The 15,179-nt window shown below is 35.7% G+C and overlaps 1 protein-coding gene across 50 annotated transcripts in view; it reads left to right on the top strand.

Moving 5' to 3' along the window:
- Positions 1 to 15,179, top strand: part of DLG2 (discs large MAGUK scaffold protein 2) — a 959,079-nt gene that overhangs the window by 587,670 nt on the left and 356,230 nt on the right. For all 50 annotated transcript variants that reach the window (XR_014942266.1, XM_085536516.1, XM_085536515.1 and 47 more), the window contains one exon: positions 9,258 to 9,308. Coding sequence is in view for 49 of the 50 variants with exons in the window: in XM_085536516.1 (XP_085392642.1) it covers positions 9,258 to 9,308 (51 nt within the window). In the remaining variant the exon portion in view is untranslated. The remainder of the gene's footprint in view (positions 1 to 9,257; positions 9,309 to 15,179) is intronic.

Raw genomic sequence — 15,179 nt, 5'->3', positions numbered from 1 at the left:
ACTTTACTGGATTTTGGCAAGTGTGGTTTCATTCTTTACCAATTTAATTGGGTAATAATGTGGTCATAAAAATAATAATAATAATAACCTTGTATAAGGTCCAAAATCAGGACTTGAACTTTGCAATGGTGATGGAAAACTGAGGATAACATACTCCGTTTGTCTTGAAATTATTGAGCTAGAGTAATTTTTCAAATAATGTGCAGAGTACAAGTTTGATTAATCACCTTGATTTCATAGTCATCTTTCTCTTTAGTAGAAGCGGATTGCTGTTGTATTAATAGTGTTCTTTCTTACTCCATAAACTGTAAAAGTCTCCAACTGTTCATATGACCTCTTGTTATTCCCCTAGAGGATAACAAACGTAATTTGCAGCTGGTGCTTTCAATATGATTTTATTTCTTTCACAGACAATGGATATTACTTTGAAGGGACTTTGTGTAAAATAAATCAGAAAATTGCCTCTATTTTGTTCTCCAGGCATTTGATTTTCATGTAGGCAGACACAAATATGTTCTATTTTATGGAACCTTGTACCCATATATATTATCTTAGAAAGTTGTCTTTCTTTCTTTCTTTCAAATTAAACTCCAGGAGCTGTTCTTGGGAGTTAATAAGAAGACTGATTTCATTAATAGGACAAGTTGGTCTTTAGTTAGATGGTAATAAGTTGTGCTGTATTAGCTGCTTCTAATGTGTTCATGGTTAATCCCTGTGAACAAGAAGTTGCACCAATTTTCTTTCTCTGAGCTTGTGAGAAGTAGCAAGAAAACACTTTGAATTTGGCTCAGCTGTTCAGATTGTCTTTGGCTTTTTTTCTGCAGCAGAATTAATTGGGCATGAGGGAGCTGTTCTGCTATGCTTTTCATTGTAGAGCACAAAGAGACTGTGGCTTCCTGCCCATACACACATTAGAGAGTATTCCAAGATTTTTGTAGAAACAGTGGTTCTTTCCACTGTTAGAAAATTTCTTGTAAAGCAACTAAAATTCTGTTCTGTGAAATTCATAACTTTTTGTTAATAAATGTGCAGACCTATTATTTGTATTTTCCTTATTATGTATTGTTATTATTAGTTCAAAATTACCTTGTCAAGTCTGCACCCTCCTGCAGTTGTAATTACATTCACAGATGAATAATTGTAAGATCAGTCACACTGGTACAAGCCAATGACACCAGTGGGATTGCACCAGTTACTGAGAGTACAGTAAAGCCTTCTGTACTTATTCCAGACTTAATGATCAAGGAGAAAATGATCCAAGAGAATTCATTGATAGTGGTATGCTCAGAGGCAATAAGAGACTACAGGGAAGGGAGTATTAACCCTTAAAAGTTCTTAAAAGTAAGTAAATGTGTTGGGAGGCTGTTTTAGGCACAACGGTCTGAATCAGAGTATGCAATCAATTAATAAAGTGCAGGAGATTAGGTGATGCTGGTTAGATGTTGTTCATAGATTTATTTATTTAGAAAATGGGTGTGTCTGTATATACATATAATGTATTTCAGCATATAGTTGTTATACAAAACTGCATGGTAATCAATAAATGAAACAAATGGTTTCCATCTATCTCTTGCCTAGAATTTTGCCAGTTAATACATCTTTGATATCATTCTAACATTTTATCTTAAGTGTTTAATGAATCAAATATCTCACAGTTTATGTAGTAATTTCTGCCTTTTATTCACTTCAATCATAGTTACCAACAGTTTAAATAAAATTATGTAAATTACAGTACTGAACATTAGGAAAATAGCCTTCTATGTCACAAGTTACACGTACTTCACAGTCTTATTTGATGAAATATTATCTATCAAGCAACAGCAGTTTTCCATTTTTATGTATCTTGCACATGGAATAAAATATTATACAAGAAAATCACTTCCAGAAATGTATGTACTGTTCAGTCGGTTGAAAAGTTTGATGGATTTTCCTCTAAAACTGAGAAGGACTAGATATATAGAATCCTGACAAACTGAGAGTTTATGATAAGTCAGATGTTAGGGTGTCAGAAGCACAGAAGAAAATAAAAAGAAAGCACACTGACTGCAAATTTCTAAAGCTGTATAGGGAATGACCTGAGCTGCACAAGAAAGGATGTATTTTTTCAGGATACAAATTCTCAAAGTCTGAAATAGCTCTCTACAATCAGTTAAGCACACACAGGTTCCTCAAGTGGCAAGTCCATGAGCTTAAGAAAGTACACAAAATAAATCACTCTCTGTCGAGTCCTCTCCCATGTGCCTGAAAAAACCAAACAAATAAACCAGTAATGCCCTAGGTGACAGCTTAACCTGAGCTAAATAGCTAATATGAAAGAATATGAATTTCTTCTAGTTAAAGAGAAAAGTTTGTATGTGTTAAAGCTCTCATTTGCATAGCTCTTCTTTTGTTGATACTGATTTGGAATAATTTGGAAGAACTAGCCTAAACAGAATTTATACACAGAAAATTTTTCTTTTCCATCTATTATAATCCCCTTTTGAAATTATGACCTCTGCTTTAATCTGCCTCATGGATTATATATGGAACTGGGAATTCTGTGATGGGTCAGTACTGGGCATGCTGAGTACTTAGATTTAAATATATATAGACACATCTCTTTTGAGGTATATATGGCCATAAAACACCAACACTGATGCTGAACAGGAGAAAGGATTGTGATGAGTGAAAATATCAAGACAAAAAGAGACAACTAATAGAGAGTCCTTTGCTTGGGACATGATTTGAAATTAAGGATAAGCAGGTGAAGCATATTAACACAATAAAGGTATTGCAGTAAGGAGAGAAGACTATATTAAAATTATAGGTGGAACAGTTAAGGAGGAAAGCTAATCACAAATGATGCTTTTGTTGAAGTTGAACTAGATAAAATATTTTCAATTCTGTATATATATGCATACATCTGTATGTGAAGGAACAAAAAAAGATTTGAATGTAATAGGAAGTTAGAAAGAAGTAAAAGATACAAGTCAGAGATGGCAGAGATGGCAGTGGAGACTAAATTTGCAGACAAGAAAAGCTGCTCAAGGTCTAGGGGATGGGCATATGTAGGATGTAAAGAAAACATGATTTTATTCTGAACAAAAGGTAAGATTAAATCAGGAATTTTGAAATCAAATAGAGAAAAATGGTAATGGTTACTCAATGAATGGGTGTTTTCTGCAAGAGAATTAAAACAAGAAAACTGAGGGTAACAATGAGGGAGGAAGAAGGACTTGGAAAGGATGAGTATGATACACAAACAGTAAAAAAATAAAATAAAAATCAAGACCTCAAGGATATAAGAGACACTGTAAAGGAAAAGAATAAACAAAAACAAACAAACAAACAAACAATAAAACAAAAAAACCGCCTTTTGAGCAAGATGTAAGTAGATCATAACTATGCTGTAAATCTCTACTGGTATTGATTAGAAGCTGGATTTTTCTTCTTGGAGTCCTGCTCCAACAGTGGTATCTTCTCTGCAAGATGAACAATGAGTGATGGCCAAGTGCTCTGTAGACACACCTACAGACCTGTGGAAGAATCCACATATTAGTTGCACTTATACTGTATGATCTTTTCCTGACAAAGTATAAAGTTGTTACAAAATCATGAAGTCTTTCATTCATGATTCTTCATGCCAGAACAGTTGTTTGATGATAAAAAAGTTTTATGTTACGTTAGATTTCTGTTCAGCAAGCTTAACATATTGCCCTATTTCCTGGAAGAAATAAGGCGGAAAAGAAGGAAGTGGGCTTGTTATGCACTGTGATTAATAATAGATGTAAGCTATCTTTTATAAAAAGCACATAAAATGCACTCACTCAGATAAATGAAAATGGCATGAAAAGAATTCTGGAAGTCTCTTTAGGACAGATCAAAAAGATAAAATAATCATATTTGAAATCGGGGAACAGAGGATACTCTTTCCAGTATGCTTATATGAAGTGAGGAAGGAAACTGAATGCACTTGGAAAACAATATCAAAAGGACAGCAGGTTTCTTGAGAACAGTGAGGGAGTTTTTTCAACTACTGAAGAAAATAACTTACATCTGGAGATGACCAAGAGTGAAGAAAGATTACTCTTTCATCTTGCTGATATAAAAGAAATAATGCAGGGCTGTTTAAATCTTGTACTTATTAAAATACCAAAACGGCCTTGGTATTTCCTAAATGTAAAACATACTATCTTAATTATACCACATAGTGGAAATTGTTAAAGGACACGTATCCTAGGATACTTGTAAATCAGATATTGGCAATGTGCATTCTATGGAGGGTTTGACAATCAGGCAACTGATGAAACTGTTCAAGCAGAAGAATCAAAATTATATGGTGAATGAAAATCAGTATCACAGTAGTTATCTTCCTATGAATATGATAATAAAAGTGAAAGCAGCAGTCTTTTTTTTTTAAGACAACTGAAAAACAATGTCCAATGAAATATAATTAAAATGGGTTTTTTTTGTAACAGGAGTCTACAGATATTGTTATTTTTATTCAATGCAATTTTTTCTTGAAAAGATCTGGCTTATGTAATGAATGACTTTTGCCAGGATAATGCGATGATGACCGTCAAACCCCTCACCAGAACTCCATACTAACTCAGTGCCTGGGATGACAGTGTCACTGAAATGCAGGAATAAAACTCATCAACCTAATGACAGGTTAGAAAGCCAACAGTTTTTGGGCCCCTCACTACAAGAAGGACATTGAGGCCCTGGAATGTGTCCAGAGAAGGGCAACAAATCTGGTGAAGGGTCTGGAGTACAAGTCTTATGAGGAGCAGCTGAGGGAGCTGGAATTGCTTAGTCTGGAGAAGAGAAGGTTGTGATGAGGAAGGGCTTGGCCTCTTCTCCCAGGCAAGAAGTCCTGAGGAAATGGTCGCAAGTTGTACAAGAGGAGGTTTAGACTAAGCATAAAGAAAGTCTTTTTCTCTCAGAGGGTGGTCAGGCACTGGAATGGCTTCCCAGGGAGGTGGTGGAGTCATTGTCCCTCACAGTGTTCAAGAGGTGTCTGGATGAGAAGCTAGGAGATCTGGCTTAGTGGCTTGTGGTAGCTATGGTAATAGGAGGATTGTTGGACTAGATGATCTTGTAGGTCCTTTCCAACCTTGTGATTCTATGATTCTATAGTTACCACACATTACATCTCTTTCTTAAATAAATGTTCTTAACAAAAGCTGTGAAGAATTCTCAAATGTAACAGATGCATCTGTAAATGTAAAGCAACTGTTGCCTTGCATTTCCAAGCAGTTATTTTGAACATTGGAATTAACTGAGTAATGATAACTTGTTTTAAAGGGGCTGAAAACTCCCTCTAGATCCTGAACATATTTAAGGTCAGGAGGCTGATAATTTTTCTCTCATCATAAGCATGTGCTAGTGATGCTGTTACTGAAAAATAGGTCATCAAAGTCCTTCAAAAGTTACCTAAAGTTTTCATTTATGTTGTCTATTTTGTCTGGACCAGCATCATCTTTTGCATGCTTCTGCATGAGATATATTTTGACTCCAGACTCTCTGCCTTTCAGAAGGAGTATGATTGTTTGCATCATCCCATGTATTCAACTTGTGCTCTCCTTATCCATTTCTGCCAGTCCTCTGAGATGTGTTGTTGCCCTCCTTTGGGCATCTTACCATCACAGGTGCTGTTGAGCACTGATTTTCCATAAGAGAGAACCCCAGCTTCCCAAATCAGAGAGGGAAATCAAGAGGGAAATCATGTTCCAAGATGACATCCTAAGTTTTTAGACTTAATCTGTTTATATGTTCCCAATTACATGTGCAGATAAACCCCCAGCAGTAAATGGAAAATCTCATAAACCAGACTTCAGGCCTTTCACTAGTGTAATAATTGTAAAAGAAATATTGTATCCATTATGTAGGACTTTTTATCAGTCTAGAGTTAGGAGAATTTCAAAGAAAATTTATGTAAGGCATGTGCTCACCAAACTTCATGCCTCAGTTTAATACTCAGTACTCAGTGAAAGGAAACTTCAGGGTCACAGTTCAAATAACCTATCTAAGATGTCTAATGTAGGATGAAATGACTTAAGAGCTAGAAGTTTCTGAATCACAGAATCACAGGAACAATTTCTGTTCCTCTCCAATGAGTACAAAGAGAGACAGATGACTACTTCATATTTCAGCATTATAGAAATGGCAAAATTTAGTCAAGATTAAGGATATCTATTGTCAAACTTGAAGTTCTGAAAGAAGGGGAAATAATAATTTCAAGGCAACTTTCAAATACTTCTGATTTCTTTGGCTGTGGAGGAAAAGAAGAGATAACCACAAACAATCAAAGAATTGTTAAGGTCAGAAAAGGCCTCTAAGATCACCTAGTCCAGCTGTCCACATACCACCAATATTTTACATTAAATCATGTCCTTAAGAATCAGCTTGGAATTTTTCATAGGTATCTAAAATCATACAGAACATCATAGCAAATTTTACAGTGCATTTTACCTGCAGTTTGATCTGAAATCAGTGATCTGAAAATTACTGTAAGCAGAAAGAATCACAGAATCACCAAGGTTGGGATAGACCTTCAAGGTCATCCAGTCCAACCTTCCAACTACCACCAATATTTCCCACCAAACCATGTCCCTCAGAACAACATCTAAATGTTTCTTGGATATCACCAGGAACAGGTTGCCACTAATTGAAAGAAATTGAAGTTGATGGTTTAGGCTGCTTTTTCAGGAGCCTTTTCAGGCCAGAAGATGTCAAGTTTTAATAGACAAAAGGAGAGGGTCTGCCTGTGTGCTGCTAAATAAGAGTTCCAACAAGCCAGTTTCAGCAGTGGAGCCATGCATCTCCTGCTCAACTGTTGGCTTGCTCTTGGTCTATTTGTTTCCAGCAGGCTCCAGACAGAAACAGCCTTAAGCACTGAGACTTGGCTGAAAACTCACTCTAATTTAGCAGTGCGGGTGTAGCCAGAGAGTCTAAATATGGAAAAAGTGGTGCTACTAACAAATGGCACTGCATATATCACCATTTCACCTGCATCGTGTACTTGTAGTATCTTATTTGAATCTTCATGGAATAACTATGTTTGGTCTTCTTACCAGCAAGTAAGGACAGTGAACTGCTTATAAGCTTAAATAACAAAAGGAGTTAGAAAATCAGTCTTTTAATTCATGACATTCCTGCTGCTATGGAACATGGTAAAAGATCTCTGCTGTGATTCACGGAGATTTGATCTGAACCTTTTTAGAATTGGGACTTTGGATGATAAAAGGAACTCCTTATATGATCGTAATCAAGATACTGTTTGTGTGCAAATACAAGATGAGTATTCAGCTTGTGTTTTCTCCTTTCATCTTTATATGGAGGTTGCTCGCTTCTCATGTCCTTCTTTTTCCCATTTTGCTGCACTAACGAGGTTTTAATGCAAAGGAAAAGTGATTATAAGCAGTGAAGCAAAGACAGCTTTATAGAACAAGAACAGGAATTGAAGACATAGATCAGAGCTATCCATGAGACTAAGATAAAAGAGAAGTTCATGAAAACAGAGACATATAGATAGCTTTGATTTCATTATCATTAGACAAGAAAGGACAAAAAAACTGGGATAGCTGTTCATACCTAGTTAGTTTCCTATATCAATAAAACACTTTATGAAGAAAGCAGTAAATTTATCACGTAAATCAGGAAAAATATCCTGTAGGAAAATGTTGGCTTGTCTCTGTTTTCATGTAGTGTAATGCGATTGGCAGATTGTAATCATCTAAACTTACAAATGTTTTCTATTTTATTCATTTACGTAAAGTTTGTGTTTCATCACTAAGCATGGATTTTTTTTTTATTTGGGCCTTTCTCCCTCCCTGTTTCTTTTTGAACACGAATTCTGAGGATTGTATTTCTATTACTGATTCCATAGTTAAAAATTCTTGAATTGCAGATGAATTCTGTAGTTTTGCTGACATTTATAGGAAGTTTTTGTTTGGAAGATACATGTACATAGTTGTAATATTCACAAGAAAAAAAAAAATCTAATTACATTTGAAAAGTTATTGACTAGATAAAGAATGACTGTGGTTAGTATTTTTTGTTAATTGCCTCTAGAAAATTCATACAAAATTATTATCATTTAGTAATGGGGAGGGGTGATAGTATTCCTGTTGTGAAAAATAATACAATTTTTCTTTTAAGGGACAATCCTAAAGTTTCATCTTTTTTCTTTCTTCCTACTTTTTTTTTTTTTTTTTTTTTTCCCTGTTAAGTATAAATTAAGTAAAACAATAGAGCAGAAATATTTTCCAGGAAATGTCCTATCATCATGAAAACTATAAAGCAGTATGATTAATGGACAGCATCTTGTATTTTTTGACACATCGGTATTTTCTCATGAAATCAAAAAACTGCTGATTAACTGTATCTAACTTTGAAATTCCTCTGAGATTTTAAGTGTAAAAGTCCTTCCCTTTGAGAAAGCTCCCAACTTTGTAGCTTTCTCAAATTCAGCACTCTGCTCATTTAAGAGATTTAGAAACCAATGAAACGCATGTTAAGTGTGTTGCCTAGAGGGACAGAAAAAATCCATGTCAGATGGGAACAAGATTTCAGAGTACTGCTTAGATCAGTGTCATGTCTTCAGCTGATAGATTTCTTGTCCAGCGCAATCTATTTTGGTGCTCCATGTTTTGTAGTTTAATTTATTTTGACACTGAAACACAGCATAAGAATTGCATTAACATTCTTTGCCTTTTTGCTCTTCAGCTGTCTGTTGCAAAGGTCCTCTGTCATGTTCTTGCCCTAGGTTAATATAGTAAACAAGATATGTTTCAAAGTACATATCATTTAGTGATTTTTACATAAATACTATGAATTTCCTCTCTGTCTTTTTATTGCAAAGTAAATTGGTGATCAGAAGACAATGAATAATTAATCTTTCTTCAGTTTGTGAGGAAAAAAATTAAGAAGTCTTCTGTTTGTAACATTGAACTATTAGCTCAGAAAATATTTAAAGAGTTGCACAAAGTCCATGAATATACTGCATCAGATATCACTCATATTATGTCAGTGCCTTTGTTATCCATTATCACAGTGCTTCACATAGAAGCTTGTACTGTTTTCAAGACTGTAGGCTTGATTGCACTGCTGTTCAAAGCAGAGCAGAGCCAGGAAGGAAATGATTTAGATACTTATAACCTCTGTGTTGAAAAGTGTGCTTCAGTATACTGATTATACTAGAATATCTATCCAATATCCCTTCCAAATTAAGTTCCTTGTGTATTTAAGCAATTTTCTGATTTTATTTTCTTTAGGTCAATGGAACAGAAATTGAATATGAATTTGAAGAAATTACATTGGAAAGGGTAAGTGTAACTTATTCTTCTCTTACATAAAAAAAATAATAACGGTTGTTAATGAAATGAAAAGTGTCTAAGAATACAGTCATTTACATTTTTAATAAAGATGTTCAAACCTAAAGTATGAAAATGTGGTTGATACAACAGGATAAGCTTATCATATTTTTAAGATATTTCAGGTGTAGCTACTTGCAGAGCAGAATCTAGAATGCTTTTCTGGATTCTTAGTTAGGTTTTAGACCACTGAGAAGAGTCTATGTAGTATGAAAACTCCCTTTTATTTTCTGTCCTGGAATTGTAGAAGCCTCTCTCTTTTAACCTGATAGATTTCCTTTCATGCTCAAAGAAGACATGAAGTCTTACTTTCTAAGATAAAAATTGCAGAAGTGTTTTTAAAGTTTCAGTGACTACATAAAAACTGTAGACTATCTCTACATGTAAGGAATATCTTTATGCAAGTCTGAATCATGTGAAGTATAAACAGAGCATGCACCAAAGGCTCTGTTCATAGTGTCATTTAAATGTAGCACAAAATAAATACATATAAAGGTTGTACTGCATCATGTCTTCCTAGATTTGGAGTTTTTTCCTTGTCTTTTGCTTACATGACTATTTTCTTTACACTATAAACTTCTTTTGCTACAAAACCAGGACTAGATGGGCAGCATATTGTGTGAGCAAGGAAGTCTAAGCTTTGTCATGTGCCATAATACTTAAAGGGATTCCAAATGGATGCAAAATTGTCATTGCTGAATGCCTTCAATATTCTACCAACATGCTGGTAATAGGAAGCTTTATAATCTTGAAACAAACACAGTTAGGATTCCTTCTGAGTAATATGTTTGAATGCAAGGTCAGATTTATCAAGATGTGACTGTTGCCATATGAGCAAATGCCTGTAAGGTAGCAAACTACCATTAAATTAGATGCTTGGATTATGCAATTCATTGCACTTTTTCTGCATGTTATATTTTTAATTGTCCAAGATAATGAATTTCATAACCATTCAGCTTATAGGGATTCAAGATTATATTCTCATTGATTTGCTCACTCAGGCAAATTACAAAAGAGCAATATATCTCTTTACTACAGCCATCCTCATAACAGATAACGTTTAAGGTTACGGGCACTTTTTATCTACTGTCTCTTAAGTTATTCATGCATCACTAGTTATTCATTGGGCTAGAGTTTCCAAAGGTCACTGAGCAGAACACATGCCTTCTGGGTGAAATTTTGAAAACCGCTTTATTTTTAATATATGTGTTAGTTATCACTGTACATGACGCAAAACCAACGTGATTTGCCTCTGCTGTACCTTTCTTACGCAGGTAATTTATTATTCATTGTATGATCTCATATAATATCAGTTAAAAACAGAAGAACAATAGAAAACAAAATTGCAGATTTTAATGGAGGACACTTCAGTTGTTTTATGGAAGCAGCTGAATCTGTGGCTTCTGATTATTACTGCTTGAAATGTTCTGTCACATGTATCAGTGTTTTGTCTCAAAGGCAGGGTACTGTGTCTGCTGCTTTTTGTATGAGGCATGAAATACAAGTGATTGCCTCTAAGTAGCTGTCATTTATGTTAGATGAACAGCACTTTCAGAAGAAAGACATTCTCCATGTTGATTACCCATTTTCTTCCAGAAAACTTCTTTTAGAAATTAGATGGAAAATCATCTCTCTGTATTTAATAGCAAAGCTGCAAAATCTATTAGAGTTGCTGCTGTTGAGAAATAAAAAATGTAGTTTGCCTATATCAAAAAGCTAGTAATTAAATTTCCATTTTAGTCCCATTCTCTGAGTTAAAGAACTCTGCATCCCAAGAATCATAAGACAATTCCTTCACTTTTGTCCACATTCTGAAATTATCGACATAATTGAAATGAGTTTACAACGTAAAAGATAAATTGAATTTTGGTGTGTTGTGACTTTTGTAAGGCAGGGTGTTAAGGGACTGCTTATATAACAGTGTCTGCCAGTGTACGTATGCTTGGTGAGGACACCATTGACTTAACTGTAGGAAGACACTTTCATCCACATATCACAGGATCTGTGGGATGTCTTCCTGGAGAGAGTTAGTGGCTTAGATGTGATTTCACTCCAGGTAAAATGGATGGCTCCTTCTCTTGGGGTAACAGAACAGTTGCACTCATGTTGGCAGAATGTGTCCCACGTGGAGCTGGAGAGGAGCAGAGGGTTCTGAGATATACTCAGAGGAAACATTGCTTAGGGGACAGGTAGAAAGTCAGTGCAACATCATCAAGCTGCCTGAGACCCAGCTGGGTTACCAAGGAATTACTTCATGAAAGCAGTGAGTCTTTGTAGAAAGGTTTTTTGCTCTCTTTGATATCACGTGTTCCAGTTGTTTCTACTTAAAATGTTGTGTCCTAGTTTATAGTTTAACAAGATTTGGGGTTTTGAGCTTAAAAGACATTATTGAAAGCTCACAAAGGGGATGAATCTGGAGTAGATCCAACCCAGAGCTGTGGTCACTGCTGTCCCAGAATTTACAGAAGTTGCAACTGTACCTCGGCCAGCCCATCACTGATGTGCTTTTATCCTTTTACTCTTTTTCCACTGTACCAACCACTCATCAGGTATTCTCTCATCCCTGAACTCATGAGGATCGTTTTTAAATATGAGTTCATTTAGAGCTCTCATAGAAGTCTACTTAAGTAAAACAAATACACAGTTAAAATAATTCTAACAAGTTTTCTTTAAGGAAAAAAAAAAAAAATTAAAAAAAAAAAAAAAAAGATGATTTTTATTTCCTTCAATTACTTCAGAGAATGTGTGAGTTTATCTGTCAACTTGTGGACATAAAATGCAGATCCAGGTGTAGACAAAGACTTGGAAGTTTGTAATGGGTTACAATGCCCAAGTGCACACTTAGAATAGATACCTTGCAGTAAGACATTATTTTACTCTATATTGAATATTAAAGATGCTGTAAGAAGGAAAATGTACAAAAAATTACTTGCATTCATGTGGTAATGTTAGTTTTCTTTATTTTAGGGCTTGAAAAATGTATCCAGGTCAATCAAGAGACAGGATGAAAATAGGGTTTTCTTAAAAGTTAATGGAATATAAGCCAGTATCAATAGCTCCTCATAGAATAGTGAAGAAGCGATTCTCCCGCAGTATTTAGCAGTGATGTGGCCTCGCTTTGAATATTGTATGCAGTTCTTGGCTCCACAACATAAACACACCCAGTACTTGAAAGAACCCATTGGGGGGCAACAAAACTGGTAAAAGAGCAGGAGGGAGACAGAGGCTGGGAGAAGAGGTTGAGAACACCTGGGGCACTTCTGCTGTCCAGTCTGGAGATGAAGAAGCTAAGAGATCACCTCAGTGCTCCCCATAACTCCCTGAGTAGGGAAAACAGAGGGAGATGCTGGGATCTGCTCTGATGACAAACCACATGCGAATGGCACAGAGCTGTACAAGGTTCAGGTTGGGCATTAGGAAAAATTTAGACTTGTTAGACACTGGGACAGGCTTTCTAATGAGGTGGTTGATGCCCCAAGCCTATCAGCATTCAAGAGGCATTTGGACAATGCCATTAATAATGCACTTTAACTTTTGGTTAGCCTGGAACAAGTCAGACAGTTGGATTACATATCACTGTAGATTCCTTCCAACTGAACCATTCCATTCCATTCCATTCTGCTCTATTAAGAGTAAGAAAGACAGTTTCTTGTAGATTTATGTTGGATTCATGTCGAGGTCAATGTCTGAGTTCATACCTCACTACTTTTTGCTCATCTGTTCTTTAGATGCTAAAGGAAAAAGTAGACATTTATGATTACTAAAGCTATTTTCTCATAATTATTTGATTTTGCAGAATTTGTTTTTATTCTCTGTCTACATACAAATAAAAATATATAAGTTTTTGTGGGACAGGCTGTTTTGAAATTCTGTTTCAGACCTAGTTTTTTACTTGATTGGCCCCTTGTTACCCTAACACAATTCCTACTGTACTATTAGCTGTGCTGTTTTCAGCAGTCATTTCCTTTGTAAAAATGTAGCTGGCAAAGCATAAAGAAGTACCTTTTACTGAATGCTAAAGGGAAGTGAGAACTGGATTATCCTAAATGTTGCAAGGACTTAATTTGACTCAATATCTTAATTTTATATCTCTTTGTCTTGTTTTGACTGAGAATACAGCTTATATGTTTGGGAAATCAATCAATTTTTCACTATTAGTCAGTAGTGTATCTGCTTTCTCCTTTTTTTTTTTTTTTCTTTTAAGTTTTTAGGTATTGATTGTTCCTGCAGCATCGTGCTTTGGCTTCTCAAGAAGGAGATTATAAGACAATGCAGTGCCAGGAAAGGCCTCCTTTATTTAGTTCAAAAACAACAGATTGTAAGGAAGTGCTCAAGAAATGGTCCCTAGAAAAGATATATTTGCAAAGTTTAAAAGTGTATATCGAATAAGCATTTGTTTTGAGATCTTAGAGTGCATGAATCAATAGTCAACCCTCAGCAGCCTCAGCAGCTTCTGACAACTTACAATAGGAGAAAGTAAATCTTTCAAAATGAGTGTCCCTCAGGTGCCTGCAGAGATCTTTGAAAGGAAGTGTTGCTCTTTCAGTCCTTATTTCTGCAGAACTGTAGATGTTTTATTCCCATTTAAGAGCTTTCTGACTGGGTGCCTTTACTACATTTTTTTCTTTGCTAAGAACTTCCTCTTTCTTTACTTAGAACAAATGTTAGTTGTTTTTGCAGCACTGAGACTAAAATAAATTGTAATTCGAAAGTATTTTTTTTTCTTATTGTCCAGTTTATATCAGAGTTACAGTGGAGTATTGATCTAGGAGTATTTAACGCAATCAAACTCTCTCCCAGGAATTTTTGCCATTATTTTCTTCTATGAGAAGAGGAAGCATCTGTCTATGAAGCTGTTTCAGCAAACAAGAAAATTTTTCTCCCTCTCTAAAAGAAAATGGTCTGTAAAATGAAAAAGAAAAAAGATAAATTAAGAAAGATGCTTGAAAATATGTGTTTAGTACATGCACTGTGTGGGAAGTTCTCTCATGTCTTCTAATTCCAATCACATCTTAGATCTGAGAAACAAAAGATTATGAACAGGCTACCCGTAGAGGTGTTGGAGTCACTGTCCCTGGAGGTATTCATGAACTGTGGAGATGTGGCACTGAGGGACACTGTTAGTGGGCATGGTGGGGATGGGCTGACAGTTAGACAAGATGATTGTAGAGGTCCTTTCCAACTTTAATGATTCTACAGTTATACAATTGATTGTTGTGCCGTTGGCTGTTGTTCACCTTCAGTCACCTGTCAGCATTGGAAAGCACAAGCTTCCTGACAGTAGGATGCAATGGTTTAAGCAAGGTCTGTGTTCTCATTTTGTTTCTTGCACCTTACTAGATTTCACTTGACCTGAGGTTGTACTGGAGCAAGCTGTTGAAAGGAGCAAAAGGAACTTGGTGTACAGTCCCAACAAAGTTGTACAGAAGTACCAGGTCAACATTTTCCAAGGCAACTGCAGAATTTGGTTGCTTCAGTTCAATGACCTACATTAATATTCCTTGGAACAGCCTAATTCTTTTGTAATGTTACTCAGAGTGTGTGACTTTCTGACAGCTCAAAGCAGCCCTAATTTGGCACTTAAAATAAAACTAATCACTGGAAAACTTTGTTCTTTGTTCTTATTCTACCAGGGAGTAATTATGCCAAAACTATTCCTGGATCTATAACTGTGGATGTCATATGGGGACCTGAGGCACACGGTGTGCAACTCTGGGGTCTGCATGGGAAAGCAGAAAAGAAGGGACAGAGAAGGCTGTGAATTTTGAGGAGCAGCAGTTGTTGCCTGCTGGTGCAGTCATTCTGCACAGTTGGTATCTGGAA

This window comes from Coturnix japonica, chromosome 1, assembly GCF_054131305.1.
Source record: "Coturnix japonica strain WE chromosome 1, WE-NBRP24, whole genome shotgun sequence".
Lineage (NCBI taxonomy): Eukaryota > Metazoa > Chordata > Aves > Galliformes > Phasianidae > Coturnix > Coturnix japonica.
The sequence above is the reverse complement of the archived record's forward strand: the minus strand, read 5'-3'. Positions and strand labels throughout refer to the sequence as shown.